This window comes from Pristis pectinata, chromosome 14, assembly GCF_009764475.1.
Source record: "Pristis pectinata isolate sPriPec2 chromosome 14, sPriPec2.1.pri, whole genome shotgun sequence".
NCBI classification, from domain to species: domain Eukaryota; kingdom Metazoa; phylum Chordata; class Chondrichthyes; order Rhinopristiformes; family Pristidae; genus Pristis; species Pristis pectinata.
The window spans coordinates 24,122,845-24,150,120 of NC_067418.1; the positions used below are offsets into that span (position 1 = coordinate 24,122,845).

A 27,276-nucleotide genomic window follows, 5' to 3' on the forward strand; every position below is an offset into this window, starting at 1 on the left:
GTCTATGACCTGAGGGCATAGGTTTAAGGTAAGTTGTGGAAGATTTAGAAGGGGTTTGAGAGAATTTTTTCATCCTGAGGATGAGTGGGGTCTAGAAAGTACTTGCCTGAGGAGGTGGTGTAGGCAGGTACTCTCATAACATTCCACTACAATTTAGATGAGCATTTGCAACACCGTGGCATACAAAGTTGAGTGTTGGGAAAGGGAATTAATTAGTAGATAAGTACTCAACGACTAGTAAGACACAGTGGGGCAGAGGACTGGTTTACACAATGTATGATTCTATGAATTCCTTTCAAAACAACTACAGGAAATAAAACTTCAGTGTGAAATAAATGAAGACCCAACCACCTAAACTTCACTGAAAACAACCAAGTACTTTTTTTCCTATATGTATGTATGTGTGTGTGTATATATATATATATATATATATATATATATATATATATATATATATAAAAATTAATGCAATTACTTCCCACCAACGTGTTCAACTCAAGTTATCACAGGTTGACTCTGTGGTTAAGAAGGCATATGGTGTATTGTCCTTCATCAATCGGGGAATTGAATTTAGGAGCCAAGAGGTATTGTTGCAGCTATATAGGTCCCTGGTCAGACCCCACTTGGAGTACTGTGCTCAGTTCTGGTTGCCTCACTACAGGAAGGATGCGGAAGCCATAGAAAGGGTGCAGAGGATTTACTAGGATGCTGCCTGGAATGCGGAGCATGCCTTATGAAAGTAGGTTGAGGGAACTCGGCCTTTTCTCCTTGGAGCGATGGAGGATGGGGGGGGGACATGATAGAGGTATATAAGATGATGAGGGGTATTGATTGGGTAGATAGTCAGAGGCATTTCCCCAATGGTGGCCACAAGAGGACATAGGTTTAAGGTGTTGGGGAGTAGGTATAGGGGAGATGTCAGGGTTAAGTTTTTTTTTTACTCAGACTGGTGAGTGTGTGGAATGGGCTGCCGGCAACGGTAGCGGAGACAGATACAATAGGGTCTTTTAAGAGTCTGTTGGATAGGTACATGGAGCTGAGAAAAATAGAGGGCTATGGGTAAGCCTAGTAATTTCTAGGGTAGGGACATGTTCGGCACAGCTTTGTGGGCCGAAGGGCCTGAACTGTGCTGTAGTTATTCTATGTTCTAATTCCCAAGAGGGTAGAACATTGCAAGATTCAAAACAATAACTTGCACAAAGATCCCAAAGATTATTATTTAAAGCTCAAGGGACGGTTCTTCTACTGCACCAACAGCAGAAGATGGAGAATGGGAGAGGGAGGCTGAGAACAAGATGGCGATGAAGAAGAGACACGAATTGATGATTCTTCTTGGCTCTGCAGCTTGCTTGCCTTTTGTAAAGAACACTCACGTGCGCAGGAATAGGCCTGCATACATTTTCACTCTTGGAGGCATTTCAAATCTTTTTAAACGTGGCTCAAGGCCTCTTATAAAATTAAGATATTTTTTTCTTGCTTGGCCTTGCAATGATGTCGATCTCATGGCTAAGTGTAATGAGAATCTGGAGTGGAACCACAGCTTAACTACTGACTTCAAGGAAGCTCAAATTGAGCCACTGAGATTGAAGACATAATTTGGCTCCTTTGTAGTAATTTTTATGAGGGACAGAAGATCATTTATATCAGAATCAGCTTCCATTATTGCAAAATTAAGTGAAACCTAGTTTGCGCAGGTTGAAAATTCCTGGCCTAAACTCGACAAAAGCTTTCTTCCTCCCACCTACCTGTGGTCATTTCCAACTAGCCTTTCTTTCCCACACGCGAAGGACAATTTATTCATGTTTATTTGCAGTAGATTTAATTTTCAGCAACACACTGATAGGAACTTCGAATGTACCTCATTGACTAATGCAAGATTTCAAATATAGTCACCATTGCCTAAACACCATTCACACAATTAGCAACTAATGAAACAATCTTCCTTATTCACACCACTGTATAACTTGATAACTGGAAGCATAATACTGCTTACTTCTCTTGCCTCCACATCAGTTTGTTCCACATATTCTTCAACTGCTTCAGGTTCTACAAAAGAAAGGTTAAAAAAAGATTTGAAATTTTGTGCCTTTCAGAAGCCTCATGCCCACTCTGAGAACTTTCCAAACAATGTACTAATTTTGACACCTCGTCACTATTGCAATACAAAAAATGCAGCAGACATTTCGTGCAATGCAAGGTCCCATTAGTGACCAAAAAACTTGAATAAAAGAATTTCCTTGCTTCTTTCGTAACAGTACTATCAGACGGTGATATCTGAGAGGGCATCCATGGCACGGTAGCATAGTGGTTAGTATAATACTTTACAGCACCAGCGGCCTGGGTTCAAATCCGGCCACTGTCTGTAAGGAGTTTGTACGTTCTCCCTGTGTCTGTGTGGGTTTCCTCTGGGTGCTCCGGTTTCCTCCCACATTCCAAAAGACGTACAGGTTAGGAAGTTATGGGCATGCTATGTTGGCGCCAGAAACATGGCGATACTTGCGGGTTGCCCCCCCAAATCACTACACAAAAGATGTGCATCGAAACACACAGTGAAATACATGTAACTAATAAAGAGATCTTATTCTAATTGATGTGGCCTCGAGCAGTCCCTTTTTCTGTATTGCACAAGATCATCAGCCAAGGGATTTGAAACCACAACCTAACTCAGACACAGTGCTACCAACGAGCCCAAAGTTGACAATGAGCCACCGAGAACATGTATCTAAAAGATCCATCTGGAATAACATGACAAGAAGCTTAAATGTAGGCCTCAAAAAAGCAGAAATGCTGGCTTTCAGAGTTGGAAATCTTGTTAAACAGTGCACAGAAAAACTCAACTCAAATACCACAGGGGCAGATCTCCAGATAGAACATGTATCCTTTTCATTGTTTGACATACTTTATTTGAATTTTTAATCAGGCATGTTTAAATGTTAGTCTTAATCAACAGAAACAGTACACCTCTGTAAATATGCAGTGTATAGTGGGCAAATTATGTTAACTAAAAGCAGAGGTATCCCTGATGCACTATAATAAGGCAAATCCCTTGAACTCCCATACATATTCAATTAAAATCAAGTGTTACTTTAAAAAGACACACATCTATACAAATTAGAAAATTGATATACCATATTAATTTCCTACACACAAATTCCCATATATTAAGAGATCAGGTTGGACCTGAACAAGATTATGGGGATTCAAGAGTTGGGGTGTGATGAAGGGAAAATGTAATCAACACAGACATTTGCTTAGTGACAATGACAATAATAGCATTAAGTACTGTAACACAAAAAAACAATGCATTTGAATTTAAAATATGCCTCTCAAATATTCCTTAACTGTGAAAAACCACACATATTAGCTTCATACCTGGTTCTGGAGGCTGTTCCTCAACAGGCACTGGTGAAGGTTCCTCCTCTTCACATATACCATTCTGGTGATTATGAATACTGTCAAAGTAGCCACTCTGTAGGAGTCTATTGACAATTGCCTTAAGGCTCTTGTCTGGAAATTAGAAATTAGTTATTACTTGACTCTTCTGAAAGCAATTCTTTACTGTGCTCATTGAAGCAATTCACTCTTTAAATCCTTCACAATTTTGAATATCAAATCTCCTTTCCACCTTTTCTGCTCTATGGAGAATAACCTCAACTTCTCTGCTCCATCCATTTAACTATCCACTTTCTTAGAGTCATGCCATTCAACCTCACGAGTACTCATGTCAAAGCTTTTGCATTTTCTCTGAAGCAAGATGTCCAGAATCATGCATGATCATCTCAGTGCATCCCAAATATTTTATTACAGGTTCAGTTTAACATACCAGCTTTTCTACTGCAAGCTTCTATTTAAAAATGTGAGGATTCACTTTCGACATTAAACTCATTAGTGTACACATGCCACTGTAGCTCGTTCTTTTCCATGACACAAGGAATGTCATAGAAACCTGAAAGTGAGCATTCATCCTATCATGTCTGGCCCTTGGAAAAATACTCAGTTAGACTTTCCCCTTATATGTACAGCTTCACATCTAATTTCTCCTTCCCAAATTACCTTTTTAGGCCATGATGCCCTTATCTATTATGGTGTGTGTATGTAAAAAATATTGTCTGTGTGTATATACACCCACACTTACACTTCATTGAGTCGGAGGCATGGAGCACTTCCATTGATGTAAAGCAAACACACTAAATATAAAACATTTTTCTTTATTAATGGCTCAGATCCAAGTATTTTACTCTACTGATATTTTGTTGTCATAATTTCAATTGAAAGTATATGACCATCACTACTACAAATTAACAGCCCCCTCAAGCCCAATGAACCGGTGGATGTTACCAAGCACCAGTTTACTGAAACATACTGCAAATTTCCTTGTGAAATTTATTTTTTTGTTTAAGATGGATGAATATATTGGATTTGACCAAACTTCAGGCCATACAGCCACAAATTCAACATTTAACAAAATAATATTGTATAGCAATTATAAAATTGACCTCATTAAAAATTAAAATTCCCTGAAATGATACACTTCATAAATCTAAACCTTGCAATCTTATGCAGCAAGCCACTGTACAAATTAAAATCTGATGATTTCAAATCAGGCCCAAGATACAGAACTGTCCAAAGGATTTACAAAAGAGCCAAACCCCACTCAAATACAACTGATTTTCAGATCAGAGGCACAGCTGCACCTTCAAAAATATTTGTAAACAATGTAACAGAACAAGATGGCCCGATTTATTTTGCACCACATAAACTCAACTACTGATTATCTTCACAAAGTACAATGTCACAAATTGATAACCTCCAAGAGATACATTACTCTGGCTTTCTTTTGAGCTATGAAAATTAGCCAGATTGCCATCCATTATAACTTGAACCCTGCATGTGCCACAGATAAAAATAGATCAGTTGCACCATAGCTGAAGATAAAGAATCCCAAGGAACTGAGCAAAAATACTTCGTTTTTAGTCATTTTCTCATTTTGTTCTCTTGCCAAGCAAGATCAGATACTCACAAGTTGTGGCCCCAACTTTCTTGTCTTTGCCTTCCAGTAGGTCCCATAAGTGCACTGACGCTTGTTCAAATTGTTCACACAGCCTGTTAACCATAAAATAATAGGTCAGACTTGGAGAGCATTTAAAACCAAATGGTTATTCCCAGAACAGATTTATCAATTTTAATATCGAATACCAAAATTTAAATTACCACAAAGCAAATTCTGGCATCGTCTCATTTTGCAGTGAAGAAAAATGGCTAACTTAAAGTGAAGCACTCACTCTTATCTCTCATGCATAGGCTATATTACCATCATACAAGCGAGGTGGGCACACAACATAGTACTGGAAAAGTGTATGATAACAGGCTTGGTGGGGGAAAGAGGGAAGGGGTGAGGTGGTGTGGTTGGAGAAATAGGAACAGATCTCCAATGAAGAAGGAATTCCAAGTTTGAAATGTTTTAGAGTTTCTCTCAGAAGCTCAGGACATTTTAAAATGAATGGACACATTTTTAAAGTGTAAACCTGTTGGCACAGCAAAACAGTCTCAAACCAAAAAGGTGCCACACACAGAAAATGGAATGTTTTTAATATATATATTACATATATACATATACACACACACACACACACACAGGGTACTGTGTTAAAAATCAACCAAGCAGGATTGTTTACATTGACCAGAAGAGCTTCTCAAGCAAAAGATATTACAACACTTTATTGCCAGGAAGTACCAACTCATGCTGTCTGACCTGCTGCCCAACTATCAGCAAATCACAGCTTCAACACACATCTCTCCACATTCTGACTATATTGTGCACTCCGCACAATCAGCCCGCAGAGAGTTCACATGACTAGCACTGGCACACTCTGCCATATCACTTCCTTTATTTCACAGGTAATTGAGATAGAAATTCAGTGACATTTCTCTGCATTGTTCCTTTGGACAATGTTCATCAGATTCACTTCACCACCTTCCCCCAATCACTTATCCCAGACTGGGAAACCTAGGGGCCTGACTGGAACATCTTACCATTCAGCTTAAGAACCGTGCTGAAAAATTTCAGAACCAAATTGCAGAATGGCAGGGACTATGTGCCAACATATAGGCCGGAAAAATTCATCTCCCAACAGTATGGAAAGGGATCAGCTTCATTGGCGGGTGGGTGGGCATTAGGTGGTCGTTTCAGTGATTCACAAGCCACTCCACTGATCCAACTACCGAAGTGGAATGAAGGCAAGATCCGCAATTGCTGAGCAATTGGCCCATTATGTGCTCAAATCTCCCATCTAGGCTTTAAACTTTCTAACAGAGCTATTCTGTTTCTCTCCACTGATACTGGCAGACTTGCCAAGTGTTTCCAGCATTTTCTGTTTTCATATCTAACAGTAAAATTAGAGACCCTGATAACCTGGCCAGGAGCATATTAGCAAGAATACAGACTACAGCATGACAAACAAAATACAATGCTGCATACTGCCCTTTCATTTAATTTGGATAGAAATTTCAAAGCTTCATTATGTTTACTGGAAAGCTGCTGTGAATCTTTGGTGGTTGCTGAAGTGTGTGGTGTTGGAGGGAGAATAACATCACCATATTCATAAACCATCCAAATTTTCTGAAGTTTGTAGCACTCCACTGATGCTCAACTTTTAATGAAACAGCCCATTTGAAAATATATATTCAGGTTAATATTCCAACGCACAATCATTTGCTTATTCCATAATATAAATACTGTTTCTATGCTACATTTGAGATGTAAATACAGCTTTTTAAAGTGAATAGACAACTCTTAACTGCCAATCAGACTCTACTTTTAAAACACTGGATTTTATGAAGGGCTGCATCATCTGCTGCAAAAGAAATCAGACTTGTATCCTTTGGAGTTGAGAAGAATGAGGAGTGATTTTATTGAATCATACAAGAGCCTGAGAAGGTTTTCCCACAATCTCAACTGAGAATCTCAAATGAGGGTCATAGTTACAAGATTAGGTGATGATCATGTAAAACTGGGCTGGATAGAAAAATAACTCCTTGCAGAGGTTGGTGAATTACTGGAATTCTCTACTTGAGCATTTTAGAGGCTACATCATTTGGGAGTATTTAAAAAGTTCAGGTTCTCCCCAAGGTTACAAATGCCTGATTTATGGACACCTCGTACATACAAACGAGCATTTGAGACACTAGCAAGATTTATCGTGATGGATTTGCTGGCTGGTGCTGCATCATCTACTGGGTGGGAATGGGACATTTCTATGTGCCTCCTCTCTCCGCTCACCCCCCCCCCCCACCCCAACTCCCCCCAGAGTTGTGACAATTGGGGGCCGAGTCAAACTGAGCAGAGCTGGGAGCACTGAGCAAACTCGCTTGTTCACTCACTGAGCCAGTAAGACTGGCTGGCAGCTGCTGTTCTGCTTGCTCTCCCATCAAAGCTGTTACTGTGATTCCTCTCCCACACACTGCTTTTGTTCATTTCCAACTTATGAACGGTTCTCAGGAACAGAACCCCATCATAACCTGGGTACTGCCTGTAGATAATTTTTTGAAAGAACATGGAATTGAGGCCTATAGGGAATTGACAGTGCCATGTTCAGTTTGAACGACCAAGCAGTCGTAATATTTGACTGGTAATATTTTTAAAGTTCCTATTTCCATCTATTACGAGATTGACACAAATTGAACTGATATTACAAAGCAGTTAATGTACTGCAGACTGGCTATTTTACTTTCAGAGTCTTAAATTTAAAGCTGCAAGAAAAGCAATTCCTCTGACCACAAATGTTTTGAATTAATAGCCCAAAATTTTTAAGTCTTTTCATCTAAAATTAATTGGCTGAGATTGGTATGTTGAACTGAGTAATAAAGCTAACTGCATAAAGTCACCACAATTCTGTTGCTGCAATGCAATAATTTCCAATATTAAACTATGCATAAGAGGCAATCCCTTTGATAGTCAACTGCATAATTAAAAAAAATCAGTGTATACAAATGATGAGGCATCAGAGCTAATGTCTACCAAGCTGATTCACTGATTAATTATCTATAAAGTTAATTGAGTTGTTTTCTCTCCAGACAATGCCTGATCTGCCAGACATTTTCAGCACTCTCCTTTTGGTTTCTCAGCAAGAGCCCTGATCTGTACTTTATACCTTTTACATGACTCTATTTTCTCTTTCTAACTGCCCTCATTAATCTATCACGCAGGCAGCTTTGTAATCAGCAGAATCAACCCTGGCCTCATGCCATCAGAGATGTTTCCTTTGTCTTATTAAGTGGAATGAGCATGATGGTGCTGGAGTCCCCACAACTCCATCTCCTTCACACAGATTTTCCCTGTGGACACTGGTGAGAACGATGGCTCCTTGGCTAAGTGCAGCCAGAAGCAGAAGTGTTACACCACAAATGGCACAGCTGGACATGAGGGAAGGAAGCAAAATGAAAAATGACATGGGATTTAGTAGTTGGGAGCACACAGAGGCATTTGTGTTGCTGTGAATGCAACTCCACAATGGTACGTTGTCTCCTTGGTTCAAGATCAAGGATGCTACTTAAAGAAAGCAAAACATCTCAAGGCAGAGTTTAAGGAGCTAGAACATGTTAAGAAAGACTTCAAAAGATCATCTCTGGAGAAATGGCATAAAAGTAAAGGCCTTAAATTACTGAGGAATGGGGGCAGTTTCCGGAGAAGAGTGCACCTCAGTAAGACAGAAGAGTTGCACCTCAACGGGAGCGAGTCCAATGTTCTCACAGGGAGATTGCCTGTGCTGTTGGAAGGGTTTAAACTAGGTTGGCTGTGGGCGGGAATGGAAATGAAATAAAAATTAAACTTGATTTACTGTACATGTATATCATGAACAGCATGTGGTCAATAAGGCTGCTAAACAACTGGAATAGATTGTCGAGTTGGAATATAGAGTCATTAAGAGTTATACAGCATAGAAACGGACCCTTCAGCCCCACTGCCTCTAATGGCAACTATCATACTCCATCTATACTAATCCCACTTTCCTGCATTAATTCCATTTCCCTCTATGCCTTGCTCATTCAAGTACCTGTCCAGATGCCTCTTAAATATTATTACTGTTCCTGCCTCCACCATGTCCTCTGGCAGCTCATTCCAGATACCAATTACTGTGTGAAAAGTGTACCCTTCTGTTCCCCTTTAAATCTCCCTTCTCTCACCTTAAACCTATGCCCTCTATAGTTTTAGACACCCTTACCATTGGAAACAAACTGCCTATCCACACTATCTCCTCCTCTCGTAATTTTATATACCTCTATCATGTCACTTCTGTCTCCTTTGCACCAAGGAAAACAGGCCCAGCCTATTCACTCTCTCCTTATAACTCAAACCCTCCAATCCAAGTGACAGTGATAACAAAAACTTGGTTGAAAAAAGCAGTATTGAGTGTTAAATATAGAAAGGGAAACATTTCAAATTGAAGCCCCCTGATCAGTACTTAGGAATTTTGACAAAAGATCTTAAACTTAGATGTTGCCTGCCAAGATGAGGGGTTTCAGTATTTTCTGTTTTTTAACTTTAGATTTCAGCATTTGCAGGGTTTGTTTTGATCTGCATGGGATTAAACATTTCTGGATAAAGTGTTCAGGAAGGGTAGGAATGAGAAGGGGTGTCAGTACTGATAAATGAGAACATAATACTGGAGAGAGAAGATTAGAGGTCAAAGACAGAATCTGGTCGGTTAGAACCAAGTCATAGCAGAGGGAACATTATACTGCTGGGTGTGTTCTATTCGTCACCAAAGTGTGGGTGAGATTTAGTGGATCAAAATTATAGGGCAGTTATAATGTGAGACATTAAATATCCAAATGTAAACTGGGATACTAATAGTATGAAGGGTAAAGAGGGTGAAGAATGTGGAAAATATGCCCAGCATGATTTTCTGCAGTATGCACTTCTGGTCCAATAAGAAAAGAGGTACTGTTGGATCAGGTTCTGGGGAATTAAGTGGGTCAAGTGCACCAAGTTTCAGTAGGTGAACATTTGGATGGTGATCATAACAAAAGATTTATGTTAGCTAAAGAGAGATAGCAATTCAAAGTAAAATTTATTAGTTGGAAGGCTAACTACAATGGGATGAAGAGAAAGCTGACAAGAGATTTGATAATGTATACCAAGGAGTATGGACGAAGTAGATAATGGAGGCTGTTCCCTCTGGTGGCAAGCTTGAGGACTGGAGGTCACAGTATAAATTAAAAGGGGGAAGAGCATTAGGAGTTACAAGGAAAGGCTTTTATTCTTGCACAGCATGTGATTGAAAGGCACTGCCTGAAGGATACGACGGAAACAGATTCCACTGTGACTTTCAAAAGGGAATTGGAAAAATACATACTTGCAAGACCATGAAGAAAGAGTCAGTGGGTGGAACTCTAAAGTTGCTCTGGTAGAGAACTGATGCACACATGGTCTGAATGGCCTCTTCCATTCTGTAAATATTCTATCCTCCCCCATCCTCTTTGCAACCTCAAAAAACTTATTTCCTCACTCTCCCAGTTCAAAAGATCTTTGATCTGAAACATTAACTTTGGGGTTTCTCTTTCCACAAATGCTGCCTACCTTGCTGAATATTTCCAGTATTTTCTATTGTTCGTCCATACTTGTATCTCTCCATAATTAGCTCCTAATTTCAGTTGGACGACCACTGGTGGCAATAGAGAGCTAGATATTTCTATTCTGGTTAGAAAATAACATGCCAAACTTGCTGTTTTGCAATTCAATGCTACCTGTAGCATAGATTTTTAGTAAACATATGCTACACAAGCTGTGTGAAATCACTTTACATAAGATAAACCAAAAATTAGCATGACAACAAACACATGCCCATATATACTTGATTCAGACATATAGAATTCACGTTGCCAGTCTAAAGTATCTCAAATTGCAGGACAAGAGTTGAGCAGTTACTGAGCCTGCAACAATGTATAGAAGACTTGTATTTTTGCAGTTCAGAAATTAACTGCACCCAGATTCCAGTTATCCCTGCCTTTGATCACCAAATTGCTCCACAGCCCTCTCCTTGTCAAATTCCTGATCAAGTTTTTCCCTTCCATACATGCACTTCATAATCTACGGGCTCAATTTTTCTTTGCAAGTTTTTATTAGCTTTTAGCGAGATTTAACTTTACTATTTTAAAGTCAGATGAATAGAATAAGGCCATATGTAAGCTCGAGGAAAAAAAAATGTTCTTCCTTTTCTTCCATGTTTATTCCTACGTCTTTCAAGGCACCTATTAAAATTAAAGCTCAAACCCCCTTAGACTCACTGACCTCTTCTGAATTTCAGTAGTCTCCCACTAACCTTCACAACGACCTATTATATCATGTTCTGAAACACTGTTTCTGCTCTGCACATATTATTATTGGAGATCATCTGGTCCTCTGCCTCCAAGGGCTTAAAACTCCCAGCCCTACAAACCAGAGTTGAAGGGAAGTCAATAAAATTACACAGCGTATACACCAAAATAATTAAGGTTTAAGCAGATTAAATATTAAACTGTATTTATGCCAAAGCAAGTCAAAAATTTGATCTTCAATTAAATCGGATGAAGAGCAATAAAATCAACCTATTCAGAAATCCACTCAATAAACATGTCGGGCAAAGAACAACACAAGAAATTGTCTTCACAGCACAACAGATGAGATTTTCATAAGAAAATTAATTATAATAATTTATTACCTTAGGTTCATGTCTCGTTCAGGTTGTACCAGCTTGTAAAATTCATCCAACATTGCCAGTTCTTCTTCAGTGAGCACAGAGGACCCATTCCAACCTTGTTTCAAGTCAGTGCGTGTATCATCATCACCCAATTTGTCCAAAACATACTGTAGCTCAAGGACCGTTTTTAACCGCTTTTGCTCCACTTCTTCTCGCATCAATTGTTCCCGACGAGCTGCTTTCTTCAGTGATTTCTGGATCTACATACATAGAACGGTTGAAGAGATCATACTTTTACAAATTCAACCAACTCAGGCTTCAATACCCATGGCAATAAATCTGCTAATGAAAATATCACCACAGCTAAGACAACATGCAGTTAATTTTGGCAATTTATATCTCCCATAACATTGCTCATGATGCATCATAAGAAACAACTTTTATAATAGGGTTCTATATTGCAATGATTATTGTTAATATCTCTACAGAGTGCAATATTCTTGAGAAATCATCAATGGTCTGTTTCACATCTGGAATTAATTTCTAAAAAGCCCAGGGTAGACAGTAAGATGCTCGCCAACATACACTGGATTGGGATTGACTCACTAAAATCAAAGTAAATACAACTTATAAGTGGGTGATGCAGAATAAGGATTAGTTAAAATTCCCACTTTATTGTCTAGGGATCCAGAAAGCAAGCATGTTAGATGCATAACCAGCCATGGTCTAAAATTTGAAAACGTGATCAAGAAATTGGATCTCAGCAGGGAAAAAGATACATTTTTTAACAAATAGGTAAATATCATGAAAAATTTTTTTTTAAATTTTCATATACCTCAACAGTTATGGTTAAAGAGGATGACAACACCCGAGGTCAAAAACTGTTCAATATTTTAACTTTTCCACTCAACAGGTTAGCAAAAAAGGTTAGATTCTTATGCCAATCTGTCACCAAAGTGTAAATTTCTGCAAAATTAAATAAACTGATTTCTGAAATTTGATTTATTATCTTAGATGCAATGTTGTTTGGTTCAGCACTCCTACCTTGGTACAAAGCTACAAATAACTGAAGTTTCATATTTAGTTTAAAAAAAGTTTGATGATTAATATGAACATAAATCAAGTTAAATGTAACTACAGCAGTTAAATTGAACACATTGTTAGCTTATTGATAAGGGAATATGTCTCAAGATTCTCCCACAAAATGATAATTAGTTTCCAAAGTTCAGGATACTTATTGCAATATACCCCACCCTACAACACTCTATGCTCCTCCCACCCCCTTCCTCCCCGGGGCCTCCCTCCCTCCAGGCTTCGACTTCTGTTGCCTCTGCTCTGTTTCTTCCATCAACTTTGAATTCTGCATCCCACCTTGCACCTCCACCAGCCCACTCCCAACCCCCCTTATCCCCTCCCCCTAGCCTGACCTCACCTCCTGCTCCCCCTCTTGTTCCCTCCACCACATCCACCTATCCTTCATCGCACTCTTCACCCCTGTACCACTCCTAACCCCCTCACACCAGCCGAGCCCCTCTACCCCCCCCCCCCCAACTGTAACCCCTGCTGGGTCTTTACCATCCCCCGACTTCCCCCTCTAAGGCTGAACGGTTTGTTCTCAGCAAAGGCCTCGCCTTCGTACCTCTATGCCCCCACCTCAAAAAATTCCGCACCTGGCACAATGCCAAGCTTTCTCTGCCACCTGCGCACCTTCTTCTTCAGTAAGTCCTCTTCCCCTTCTGATGACCCGTTTTCCCGCCTCCAGTCCTATTCTTCCACCTGAACTCCTCCGGGCCTGTTACCTTTCCTGGACCTATTCATAGCCAACTGTCAGTGGGACATCAGCCATCTTGACTTTTCTGCTCCCCTCACCCACTCCAACCTTACGCTCTGCTCTCCACTCCCTCCGCACCAACCCTGACATTGTCATCAAACCAGCCGACAAAGGTGGTGCTGTGGTAGCCTGGCATACTTGCCTTGCAGAGGCCAGACGCCAACTCTCGGACACTTCCTCCTACCTACCCCTGAACCATGACCCCACCAAGAACCACCAGGACATTATCTCCTGCACCATCACTGACCTCATCAACTCAGGACTTCCCACTTTTATCTCCTCCCCAAAATGGACTGTCCTGGCAGACCTATTGTCTCCGCATGCTCTTGCCCCACAGAGTTCATATCCTCGTACCTGGACACTATCTTGTCCCCACTGGTCCAATCCCTTCCCACCTATGCCCATGACACATCACACGCTCTCCAACTCTTTCATAGCTTTAAGCTCTCCAGCATGCACAACCTCATCTTCAGCATGGATACCCAGTCCCTATATACCTCCATTCCCCATCATGACGGCCTCACTGCCCCTCCGCTTCTTTCTTGATCAGAGACAAAACCAGTCCCCTTCCATGAACACTCTCCTCCAGCTGGCTGAACTTGTCCTCACCCTAAACAACTTTACTTTCGATTCCTCTCACTTTCTACAGACCAAGGGCATAGCTATGAGCATTCACATGGGCCCTAACTATGCCTGCCTCTTCATTGGCTACGTTGAACCCAAGCCTACCCCAGCTCCATTCCTCAACTCTTTCTCCGCTATATCGACAGCTGCATTGGTGCCACATCTTGCACCCATGCGGAACTCGACAGTTTCATTAATTTCACCACAAATTTTCACCCTGCTCTCCAATTCACTTGAACTATCTCTGACATCTCTCTCCTTCCTCGATCTTTCCATTTCCATCTCAGGAGATTCCTTATCCACTGACACCCACAGCTATCTCAATTACAGCTCCTCTCACCCTGACTCTAGGAAGGACACTATCCATTTTACTCAATTTCTCCGCCTTATCTGCTCCCATGATGAGGCTTTCCACTCCACAACATTCGAGATGTCCAACTTCTTTACTAACTGCGGCTTCCCCCTACCGTGGTCGAGAACCGGTATTTCTACCATTTCCCGCACCTCTGCTCTCACCTCCACCACTCCTAGACCCAACAGAGATAGGGTCCCCCTTGTCCTCACATTTCATCCTACCAGTCTACGTATCCAACAAATCATTCTCCGCCACTTCTGCCATCTCCAATGGGGTCTCACTACCAAGCATATCTTTGCACCCCTTTCTGCTTTACGCAGAGACTGCTCTCTCCGCGACTCCCTAGTTCACTCCCCCCACCCATCCTGCTCCTGTCCTAGGATCTTTCCACTGCCCCCACCATAGATGCAACGCCTACCCCTACACCATCCCCATCCAGGGACCCAAACAGTCCTTTCAGGTGAGAAAGGGATTCACCTGCACCTCCCTTAATATCACCTACTGCATTCAGTGCTGCAAGTGTGGCCTCCTCTACATTGGTGACCATTTCACAGAACATTGGCACTTGTCTGTAACCACAATCTGCATCTCCCCATTGCCAGTCACTTCAACTCCCCCTCCCACACTATCACAGATAGTGCAAACTGGAGGAACAGCACCTCATTTTCTGTCTTGGAACCTTGCAGCCTAATGGCATGAACATTGCATTCTCCCACTAAGTAATCCCCACAATGCCACCCTGCCCACAGCCACCCATGCCTCTTCTTTTCTTGCCTTTACTAGCCTCTCGTTCTTTTTTCTATCTTCTATTTTTCCTCCTTGCCTTTAACATATCTCCCGGTGGATCTACTCTCCCCTCCTCCCCCTCACCTGCCTATCACCATCTCTTACCTGCATCTTACCTATCACCACCTTGTGCCCACCCTGCTTCCCCTCTTTCGTCCACCTATCACTGCTCTGTTTTTGCCTCCTATATATTGGGCTGCCCCTTTTCTTATCTTCATCCACCCGAAACATTGACCGCCTGCTTTTCTCCACAGGTGCTGCCTGGCCTGCTGAGTTCCTCCAGCATCATAGTGTTCTTCCTCTAGATTCCAGCATCTGCAGTCCTTTGTTTCTCTAACAATTTCTCTCTATTGGATGCAAAATCATTTTAAGCATCACAATCAAAATCATTGATTTAAAAGTCTTGGATTAAATATAATACCCAAGATAATTGATCATCCCACAGGAGTTTAATTCCCATTGTGGAAGCTGGAGCATTAAATACAGCTAAGTAAATAAATATTGAATAAAAATAAGTATTTATAGTTATGATTAAGCATTTTGGCTGCAGATTACCAGCACCTGCAGTTTTTTTTTGCTCCAAATACTATTCAATGAAGGAAATCAGGAGTCCTTGCACACAATATCAGACCCAAAGAATCCTGGTTGACACTTACAAGCCCTCGGAGATAGCCAAGCATAACACTCAGCCTTTACCATCTTCTCCAGAACTCGAGACAGGCAATCAAAATTGGCCTCTGTTTTTGATGCCCACATTACACAAAAGAATAAAAACTATACAAGCTAAACAGTATAGTTCTGTGGTCAAGTTTAATTAAGGCAGTAGTCACATAGTAGACTACCAAACAACCAAAGTGCTAAAGATCTACGGTCACATCAAGTCCACTGGAAGGTGGAAAAGGAAGTAAAATGATGGAGAGGGGGGGGGGGGGGGGGGGGGGGGGGGGGGGGGGGGGGGGGGGGGGGGGGGGGGTAGGGAAGAGATCAAAAGGTGCAGGAAACAGATACAGTCAAGGGCTCTGTCTATTGTGGTAGATGGGAAGCCACAGTTAAGGAGGAAGACATTTCAGAGTCACCCATGTATAAAATCTTATCATCAGAGCAGCTACAACAGGGAGGAGGAGGAACTGGAAAAATTGAATTGTTACAGGAAGCAAAGTAAAGAGGAACTTAAGTCAATACAGCCATTTGACTTTGCAGTCTCATAATCTACATTGTTCGCTAACTTATCCCAACATGGGAGATGGAGAAATCCAGAAAGGCAAGTGAAGAGTAGAATTCTGCAGAATTCTGAACTTGTGCCTCATTTCTACCATGTAATTGTTGAAGTTTTGGTTAATCCATTGAAGACATCAAAACATTGCTCCAATGTTCCTGAAAAAAAAACTGATTAACAAGCATCGGGTGCTAAGACTGGGCCATGTTCTGAAACCATTTATGGCAAAAGATGCATTTGACAATGCATACAGTGGCATGCAGAAGTTTGGGCACCCCGGTCAAAATTTCTGTTACTGTGAATAGCTAAGCGAGTAAAAGATGACCTGATTTCCAAAAGGAATAAAGTTAAAGATGACACAGTTCTTTAATATTTTAAGCAAGATTACTTTTTTATTTCCATCTTTTACAGTTTCAAAATAACAAAAAAGGAAAAGGGCCCGAAGCAAAAGTTTGGGCACCCTGATTGGTCAGCACTTAGTAACACCCACTTTGGCAACTATCACAGCTTGTAAACGCTTTCCGTAGCCAGCTAAGAGTCTTTCAATTCTTGTTTGGGGGATTTTCACCCATTCTTCCTTGCAAAAGGCTTCTAGTTCTGTGAGATTCTTGGGCCGTCTTGCATGCAGTGCTCTTTTGAGGTCTATCCACAGATTTTCGATAATGTTTAGGTCGGGGGACTGTGGCGGCCATGGCAAAACCTTCAGCTTGTGCCACTTGAGGTAGTCCATTGTGGATTTTGAGGTGTGTTTAGCATCGTTATCCTGTTGTAGAAGCCATCCTCTTTTCATCTTCAGCTTTTTTTTTTAAAACAGACAGTGTGATGTTTGCTTCCAGAATTTGCTGGTATTTAATTGAATTCATTCTTCCCTCTACCAGTGAAATGTTCCCTGTGCCACTGGCTGCAATGCATGATCTCCAAACATACTTTTGCTCATTGCGGCCAAAAAGTTCTATTTTAACCAGTCCACAGGACTTGTTTCCAAAATGCATCAGGCTTGTTTACATGTTCCTTTGCAAACTTCTGACGCTGAATTTTGTGGTGAGGACACAGGAAAGGTTTTCTTCTGATGACTCTTCCACGAAGGTCATATTTGTGCAGGTGTAGCTGCACAGTAGAACAGTGCACCACCACTCCAGAGTCTGCTAAATCTTCCTGAAGGTCTTTTGCAGTCAAACGGGGGTTTTGATTTGCCTTTCTAGCAATCCTACAAGCAGTTCTTTCGGGAAGTTTTCTTGGTCTTCCATACCTCAACTTGACCTCCACCGTTCCTGTTAACTGCCATTTCTTAATTACATTATGAACTGAGGAAACGGCTACCTGAAAACGCTTTGCTATCTTCTTATAGCCTTCTCCTGCTTTGTGGGCATCATTTATTTTAATTTTCAGAGTGCTAGGCAGCTGCTTAGAGGAGCCCATGGCTGCTGATTGTTGGGACAAGGTTTGAGGAGTCAGGGTATTTATAAAGCTTTGAAATTTACATCACCTGGCCTTTCCTAACGATGACTGTGAACAAGCCATAGCCCTAACAAGCTAATGAAGGTCTGAGACCTTGATAAAAGTTATCTGAGAGCTCAAATCTCTTAGGGTGCCCAAACTTTTGCATGGTGCTCCTTCCCTTTTTCCACTCTAAAATTGTACAATAATACACTAATCTTGCTTAAAATGTTGAAAAGAATATTTTATCTTTAAGACTTTTGGAGATCAGTTCATCTTCTACTCATTTAACTATTCATAGTAACAGAAATTTTGACCAGGGGTGCCCAGACTTTTGCATGCCACTGTACCTCAGAGGATGATGTCATATTATCTCATTTTCCTGAAACAATGCAGAATGCAAAGTTGTCATTCAAGTTGTGCTGCACCTTTACAGCCAATGCAAGAAATGTTAATAAAATAGTATGCAACATATCCCCATTCTGCAGACACAATAACAGACAACAAAGCAAAAGCACGGTAGCGTAGCAGTTAGCGCAACGCTATTACAGCGCCAACAATCAGGGTTCGATTCCCGTCGCTGTCTGTAAGGAGTTTGTACGTTCTCCCGTGTCTGCATGGGTTTCCTCCGGGTGCTCCGGTTTCCTCCCAATCGCAAAGACGTACGGGTAGGTTAATTTGGGTTTAAAATGGGTGGCGTGGACTCATTGGGCCAGAAGGGCCTGTTACCACGCTGTAAATAAAATTTAAATTTAAAAATTTTAAAAAATTTCAGTAACACACATATATGTACTGCAACTAGATTTCAATAACTGTCTCACTGCAACAAAGTAATGTTATTTCTGTACAACTATCCTATGGCTTAAGGGAAATTGCTGATTAATGTTCACGAAGAGAAAACTTTTTCACAAATTCATAGCACAAGGAACTGAAATGACACCACTTAAATATATTTTGCATGAGCAGAAATTTTAAATACAAATTCACCCCAAATCAATAAACTGGATCTGAAGTGTTTCCCCCTACCGTTCCCCTAACTCTGCATGCAGTAAAACAAATGCCAACAAGTGTCGATTTAAAAATAGAATTCAAGTAAAATAGCTAGACTACACTAGTATCTCATTTAATATGCAGAATGTATTCTCAGGAAAGAGAGCACTAATGGAATCAGCACCGGAATGGGTCGTTATAGCATTCGGTATTGACAGATGCATTACTGACAATGCTTCTCTGCCAGAAACCTGCTGCAAACCTCTGTCCTTCACACTAGGAACCTAGTGGGCTATTCAGCAATGAATCACCCAACAGCCAGCTGTGAAGAGGCTGCCTACTGAAACTTCTAGCCATAGAGACATCTCTGGGATGTGGAGAGCTCTACCAGTCAGGATGCAACTCCGAGCCCCACATTTCAGCAGTGAGCAACTGCACCACTTGCCCTGCCCATCCCAATGCCTGCCTTCACAGACAGTCTCTCCTAACAGAACCATTGGTGATTCATTGATGGGGGAATGCCAGTGGAAGAGGAGCTCACATTAAGACTTCCAGCCTAGCAGTGTACAGCCCAAGTGGATGCCCTTTTGTTTTTAAAGTCCAAGGAGATGAGTGAGATCTACGACTGTTTGACTGTAAGACCAAAAGCGTTATAATGAATCAGCACTGTGTGGGATAGCAACCAACAGGGTATGACTGTATATACATTAAGGGATGGAGAAATTCACACACTGATGCATTTTACACATTTCAAAAATTGAAAGGCAGTTAGTGACAAAAATCTGTAAATTATGCATCAGTTTCTATCCAATTAATAGCCTAGTCCCCCACCTCCCCACAACTCCTAGGATACTTACATCTTGGCCTAATGTAATGAAGCTCCGTTGCAATTCACGAGCAAACTCCAGGTTATTTGCAACTTCCTGTAACTTTCCAACAGCTTCCTACAAGAAATCACACAGATTATATCATAATCTTTAAAGCCTATCAAACTGACCATAACAACAGCAGTTTTACAAGTTACCTGATCCTTAACTATAGACCCTGCAAATGATTAGGCAATGATAAATTCTCAGCAGTTAACAACAGAATTATTTTATCAAGTCAAACCAGTGTGTAACAATAAATGTTTATTGCTGTCAGAATTAAAATCAATCGAAGAATGGTTTAATTTTGAGACTTTGACATCCAAGAATACATTCTAAACCTCACTTTCTTTCACTATGTCTTTAGATTTATTCTTAGGTAGCAGAAGGAAAAATAAAAATAATATCCCAATGTCTCTACCAACTTTTAAATTTGTTGGCCTGGATTTTGCATTCAGCTTGGAAGAAATGTGGTTCATTGTTGACTTCTAAAAAAAAATCTGCTTGCAAAGATCTAGCAACCAATGTTGGTTACCTTTGTGCAGTTCTAGATGACAGTGGCCTCCAACAACAGTAATGCCAAACTGGCTCCATACCCAATTGCACTGAAAATTAGTCATAGCAAACCAGAAAGCAAAAAAGTATGATCTTTAACGTTTTGCCAAGGGCAAAACAAAGATCAGAACACATAACTAGAAGCTGGTGTCAAACTTTAATTTAAAAAAATATGATATTTTGAAATATTTATTCAAAATCATTAGAATCCACAAATCAACAAGAAACCAGAAATTTTCCTACACTGGAATCATGGCTTAGTACATCCTTTGCAACAAAGCTTAACACTCTGAGGGTACTTTATAGCAAGCAAGTTTGTAAACACTCAAAATTTTCATTGGATTCATTCCTCAAGATCACACAAGAGAAGAATGTAAAGTAGGGTATTCTGTGGAGGAGCAAGGAATTACCGACAGTAACTTCTGGAGTACACGGGCTCACAATTAAGAGTGTAAATCCAAAAGTTGCTGTCAGTTTCAGTGAATGCTTTCAACTTCATCGTTAAACCTCAAAATGTTTTATGTTCTCTTCTCCTTGGGATGGCCTTTGTGCAAGGGGCTCAATGGGGAGTGCATCCAGGAGAGTTTTTCTTGAGCTAAAACATAGATAGTCTTACTACAGAAGAGGCTGCATTGGATTTAATCTTGGGACATGAAGCTAAGCAAGTAGTGGAAGTGTCAGCGGGGGAGCATTTTGGGAATAGTAATAACAATCCTCAAAGTTTCAGTGCAGTTATTGAAAGGGATAAGCATGATTTTGTTAAGTGTTGCATTTTTGGGGGGCAAACAAAGGTAGGACATACACATTAAATGGGAGGGCTTCAGGAACTGCTGATGAACAGAGACACCTTGGGGTATAAGTCCATAAATCTCTGGAAGTGGCAGTACAGGTGGAGAGGGTGGCTAAGTAATCACATGGCATAATCACATTTACCTTAATCAGCCTTGACATAGAATACAAGACCTGGGACAACATGTTACAACTTCATGACACAATAGCTCGGCTACACTTGGAGTACCAAGTACCATTCTGGTTGCCGTATTATAGGAAGGATGCGATGGCCGGGATGATGCAGAAGAGAATCATCAGGATGTTGTCTGGAATGGAGCTTTTTACTTATAAGGAGAGACTGGACAGGCTGAATTTGTTTTCCCTGGAGTGGAGGCAGCTGGGGGATGGGCTGATAAAAGCACACAAAATTCTGGGCAGGGGGGTGTGGTGTAGGGGGAAATAGACATAGGTTTAAGAGGGCTAAGAGGGCATAGGTTTAAGATGAGAGGGGATGTGAGGGGGAATTCCACCCCCACCCAAGAGCAATTGGAATCTGGAATGAGCTGCTTGAGGTGGTAGTGAAGGGCAGATACTCTGACAACATTTAAGCACCTAGACAAGTTTGTAATGCCGATGCAAGAATGCAAATAAATGGGATTAGTATAGATGGGTGCAAAGGTTGGTACAGGCATGGTGGGCCAAAGGGCCTGTATCTGTGCCATACGACTTTTTCTATGACTTAAAGGGAACATAATCCAAATCAATGCATGAAAATAAACTGAGAAATTGAGAAGTTTTTCGTAACAATCCAAAACATTGTCAACAAGGCTTATTGGCTTTAATCAATATTCATGTATACATGAAAGCGAGCAAGATTGTTTTCATGCATGCATGAATACATGCATTTTAACCAATAAAAGTGTTAGGAAAACAACATTTCAACTAATCTTATAAATGCCTTTTCAAAAATATCCATCTTTATGTCAGAAGATCTTCCAAAATCAGAACGAACAAAAGGCAGTTCTTGTAGTATAGAAAGAAAGTTGTCAAAGTACTCAAAAATATCAGAGTAAAAATGTACAAAAATTTCCTTATGCTGCACAATTACACTGAAGCTTTTAAAAATAAAGCAGTGTTGGGTGTCAAGTAACTTGTGAACAACAATAAATTTAACCGCATTAACGGTTTGTTAAAAATTTCAGCCTAAGCATACAAATGTACAGTTTACTCAACCTCAGCCACAGACTTTCCTCTTGTATCTTTCCTTGCATTTGGCCAGCTAATTACATGAGTGTGGAGGAAGAGAGATGTTGCAAGAAAGATGTTCACTCCCAAAAAAGAACTTCCGTTCATGCATTTGCAAGATCGTTTTTTTTAAATCCAAAATTTACTCACCAGTTGGTCTTGGTTAAGTACTTCTCCTCTGTCGAGTCTTTCTTGGTAGTCGTCCAGTTTGCCCTTTAATAAAAATGAATTTCCAGATCAAAAATGCCGAAAATATTTCAGTGCAGCTAATACATAGAATCTGTCTTCAAGATACAAAGACTAGAAAACAGAAAAAATAACAGTTGTCTATATTGTCCTATATTGAATAATACCCCTTTCTTCCCTGACATTTCTTGCATTATAAAACATGTGCCACAAATGCCATCTTTAAAGTTCATAATAACTGCTGTACATTCAGGTTGTGTTCAAACACCTAATCCATTACAAAATGCAACCATTAATATAACTTGCATATACAATGTAATCCCATGATCTGAAGGACTTAAGAAACCTTATACTATCTGGGGTGGCATAAAATAAGAAACAGAACTGCACATTTTGAAAACTCATTTGAGCTAAAACTTGCGGGACAAGGCCCTAGGCTGGATATGGAGGACCAATCTCAATGACCTAATAAAAGGTTCAGAGGTGCAGCAAGTTCCAAAGAGAAACTCTTGGACAATATAGTGCAAAGGCCCACACGAAGGTTGAGCTACAAATGGAGCTCTTCCTACAAAACTGTGAACTCTGCCTTGAAACAACACCTGCTTCAACACCTCGAGAACAACGCTTAAATCATTATTTCCTTATACATTACTTTGGGTGGAAAAAACCCACTGCACAATGACAAACAAACTCCTCCACAAAAATTAACAGTGCTTCACTTAAGGCCAGATAATTCGTGGTTAAAGTTTGTACCATGCTAACAACCTTATGCAAATCATGAAGTTTAAAAGCAGCATTTAAGTAGTTAAATCAGACAAGTACTTAAAAAGCCACAATGACACGTCATATTTTCTGATTAACCTTCAGGTTTCCATCCATTGTATTTTCTTAGCCTGTGTTAACTCATCTTACAATTTTAACCACTCTTACACCATCTAATGAAATTCCAAGTGCAAACTGAGAAGAGAAGGAGAAGAGATGGAATCTTGTTGGAGCTGGTAAGGATTACAGGAATTCTATATTTGCTCCATTCAGGAAGAGGGAGTGAGAGCAAAAGTGTGGGAAATCAAAGACATGAGGTAAAAAACCCTTATAACTATGATTCAGGAAAGATGGTAGAGATTTCAGAGTGTCCTGTATGGAATGACTCAATGAAGAAATGGAGGAAACGGGAGAATGTAGCCCTATCAGGAAGCAAGGAGGGAGAAAGTATAGTCAAGAGAGTTGTCGGATTGTAGTGGATGTTTGCAGCTAGCCTAAGAGGGATATCCAGAAAGTTAAGAGTCAGAGATAGCCCATGAACAGACAAGGACAAGATGGAAATTAAAAGTATTGAAAAACTGAGTTCTGTCAGTGCACCAGAGTAAGAGTTGAGGGAGTGAATCCCTTGGAGGATCAAGTCAAATTCTGTTCCTTGTATTCCACTAAAAGACAGCCAGAACTCAGCTATAACTTTGATTTGTAGAAAGTGAGTGGACTTGGAGAAGTCATTCAATGGAAAAATGAGTTCAGCCAGACAAACTGGAGGAGAACAAGTTGCACTTCTGTGCCAGGAAGCAGTGGACTGTCAAGACCCTCCTGATGTTGGATGGAGGTCAGAAGAATTGTACATCTATAGTAAAGTAAGCCAATTGTGACCAGGTAATTGGAAACTGTCGAAGTGCTGGAGGGCACCAGAGGTGTCATGGCTGTAAGTGGGAAGGGGCTGCACCAGGGGAGAAAGAACGGAAAGTAAAAAGAAATAAATTTTTTTGAGCAAGAGCAGGCTGAAACCATGGGTCTGCCTGGACACTGCTGCTTATGGATCTTGGGCACTAGGCAGAAGATGAGGCACTACCTGGGTGGATGCTGTGGAAGGAATATCTTCTGAGAAAATATTGTCTAAAACCTCCTGGGAGACATTGACTTGATGTTCAGTGGTAGTCATGGTAAATTGGTTTTGTAGCGGTTGCTACCACGAAATAAAACAAGACGCTAGTCGAAGGACTGTCAAACAGAACTGGTTTATTTTCCCGCCTTGCGCGGGCCTTTTAAGGGAGACTGTTCCCTCCCAATGCAACCGGCAATGACGTAAGTACTACGTCACCAAGTCTTTCCCGTGCACGGGTTCTCCCCGTCGCTTGGGAAAGACAAGGCCCGCCGCCATCTTGGGCCTCGTCGCTCCGACGCCGCTCGACCCGACTGCCAAGCCGGTTCACCTGACCAGACGGTGAGTCGCTACACAACCCCCCCCCCCCCCCAGAACCGGCGATACAGTCCCCAAGGTCTGCGGGCTGTGCCAGCCGCCGCTTAGGGGGTCGGCCTCTGCGACGCGGCGTTGAAACCTCAACCGGCTGTTGCAGATCTAAATGGGCCGGTTTGAGGCAGTCCATCGTGAAAACCTGTTCCCTGCCCCCAACGTCCAAAATAAAAGTGGATCCATTATTGCTGATGACTCGGAACGGTCCCTCATATGGTCGTTGCAACGGCGCCCGAGGTGTGCCCCCGCGAACGAAAACAAACTTACAGTCTTGTAGTTCTTTGGGCTGGCAGGATGGGGCTTGACCGTGCTGCGAGGTGGGAATCGGGGCCAAGTTGCCAAGCTTCTCGCTGGGGGTTGTTCCCCTTGGTCTCGAAGGGCAGGTATGAAATCCCCTGGGACAACTAGGGGCGCCCTGTACACAAGCTCAGCTGACGAAGCGCGGAGGTCTTCTTTGGGGGCAGTGCGTATGCCGAGGAGGACCCAAAGCAGCTCGTCAACCCAGTTAGGACCCTTCAGGCGGGCCATCAAGGCTGATTTCAGATGGCGGTGAAAACGTTCCACCAACCCGTTTGATTGAGGATGGTAGGCCGTGGTGGTGTGCAGCTGCATCCCTAGCAGGTTCGCTAATGCAACCCAGAGACTGGAAGTGAATTGGGTGCCTCTGTCTGAAGTGATGTGGGCTGGAACACCAAAACATGAGACCCAAGTTGTGAGCAGCGCCCGGGCGCAGGAATCAGTCGTGATGTCAGTCAGGGCGTCTTTGGCCTTAACGAAGGCAGCCGCAGCCTCATCATTCCAGGTGATGTATTTGCTCTTACCAGCCATCAGTGAGAACAGAGAGCGCATGATATAGGCTGCTGCAGGGATGAACCAATGGTAAAAGTTGACCATCCCAAGGAATTCCTGTAGGCCCCTGACCGTGTCGGGGCGGGCAAAATGGCGGATAGCGTCTACCTTGGTGAGTAGGGGTGTTGCCCCGTCGCTGGTGATTTTGTGGCCGAGGAAATCGATAGAGTCAAGTCCGAATTGGCACTTGGACAGGTTGATCGTGAGGCCGAAATCACGGAGACGGGAATACAGTTGGCGGAGGTGCGAAAGGTGATCTTGGCGGTTACAGCTGGCAACCAGTATGTCATCTAAGTAAATGAACACGAAGTCCAGGTCTCGGCCTACCGCGTCCATCAGCCGCTGGGAGGTCTGCGCGACATTCTTAAGGCCAAACAACATTCGAAGGAATTCGAACAGGCCGAATGGGGTGATAATCGCAGTTTTGGGGACATCATCCGGGTGGACCAGGATTTGGTGGTATCCCCGAACGACGTCCACTTTGGAAAAGATGCGGGCCCCGTCTAAGTTGGCTGCGAAGTCCTGGATGTGAGGGATGGGATAGCGGTCCGGGGAGGTGGCGTCATTCAGCCTGCGGTAGTCGCCGCAGGGCCTCCACCCTCTGGTGGCTTTGGGGACCATGTACAGGGGGGAGGCCCAGGGGCTGTCTGACCTGCGAACAATCCCCAGCTCCTCCATGTGATGGAACTCTTCCTTTGCCAGGCGGAGCTTGTCTGGAGGTAATCGTCGTGCTCGGGCATGAAGGGCTGGCCCTGTAGTAATGATGTGGTGTCGTACCCCATGTTTGGGCCTAGAATTTATAAACGGAGGTGCCAAAATTGATGGGAATTCGGCTAGGAGGTTGGTGAAATCGTCGCCAGAAAGGGAAGTGGAGTCCAGGCGCGGGGCTGGTAGGCTGATTTCTCCCAGGGGATAGGTCTGGAAAGTGCTAGAGTGGACTAACCGCTTCCCTCGCAGGTCGACTAACAGGTTGCGGGCCCGAAGGAAATCGGCTCCTAGGATTGGTCGGGCAACAGTGGCAAGGGTAAAGGTCCAGGTAAAATGGCTGCCGCCGAATTGTAATTGAAGTGTACGGGTACCGAAAGACCGTATCGTTGTACCGTTGGCGGCATTGAGTACAGGACCTGGTGGCCTGTTACGAGTGTCGCGGCCGGTCGGGGGCAAAATACTGACCTCCGCTCCAGTATCAACAAGGAAACGCTGTCCAGATTTCTTGCCCTGAACGAATAGGAGGCTCTGTCGGCGGCCAGCCACCGTAGCCATCAGCGGCAGCTGGCCCTGGCGTTTCCCTGAAACTTGCAGGGTGGGCGGCACCGACGGGCCTCCGCGCCCCACCTCTGATGGTGGGAACACAGATGGTCACCCGTGTTGTCATCTGTGTTCCTGGGGTGTGGCTGCTCAGTTGCTGGGACTGGGCGAGGCGGGCGTTGGGCTCGCGGCCTGGTGATTTGGCCGACGGATGAACCGCTCTCGCATTTGGCCTTCCACAGGACATCCGCCTGGGTGGCTACCTCACGGGGGTTGCTGAAGTCGGCGTCAGCTAACAACAGGTGGATGTCATCGGGGAGCTGTTCGAGGAAGGCCTGTTCGAACATCAGGCATGGCTTGCGTCCCTCGGCCAATGCCAGCATCTCATTCATTAGGGCGG

General features: G+C 42.4%; 1 protein-coding gene across 4 annotated transcripts in view; it reads right to left on the reverse strand.

Annotated features, from left to right (window-relative positions):
* Nucleotides 1–27,276, reverse strand: part of caprin1b (cell cycle associated protein 1b) — a 90,880-nt gene that overhangs the window by 39,206 nt on the left and 24,398 nt on the right. For all 4 annotated transcript variants that reach the window (XM_052028937.1, XM_052028934.1, XM_052028936.1 and 1 more), the window contains 6 exons: nt 22,505–22,567; nt 19,775–19,861; nt 11,700–11,938; nt 5,021–5,103; nt 3,373–3,507; nt 1,994–2,046 (listed from right to left, as the gene is read on the reverse strand). In XM_052028937.1, the coding sequence (XP_051884897.1) occupies nt 1,994–2,046; nt 3,373–3,507; nt 5,021–5,103; nt 11,700–11,938; nt 19,775–19,861; nt 22,505–22,567 (660 nt within the window). The remainder of the gene's footprint in view (nt 1–1,993; nt 2,047–3,372; nt 3,508–5,020; nt 5,104–11,699; nt 11,939–19,774; nt 19,862–22,504; nt 22,568–27,276) is intronic.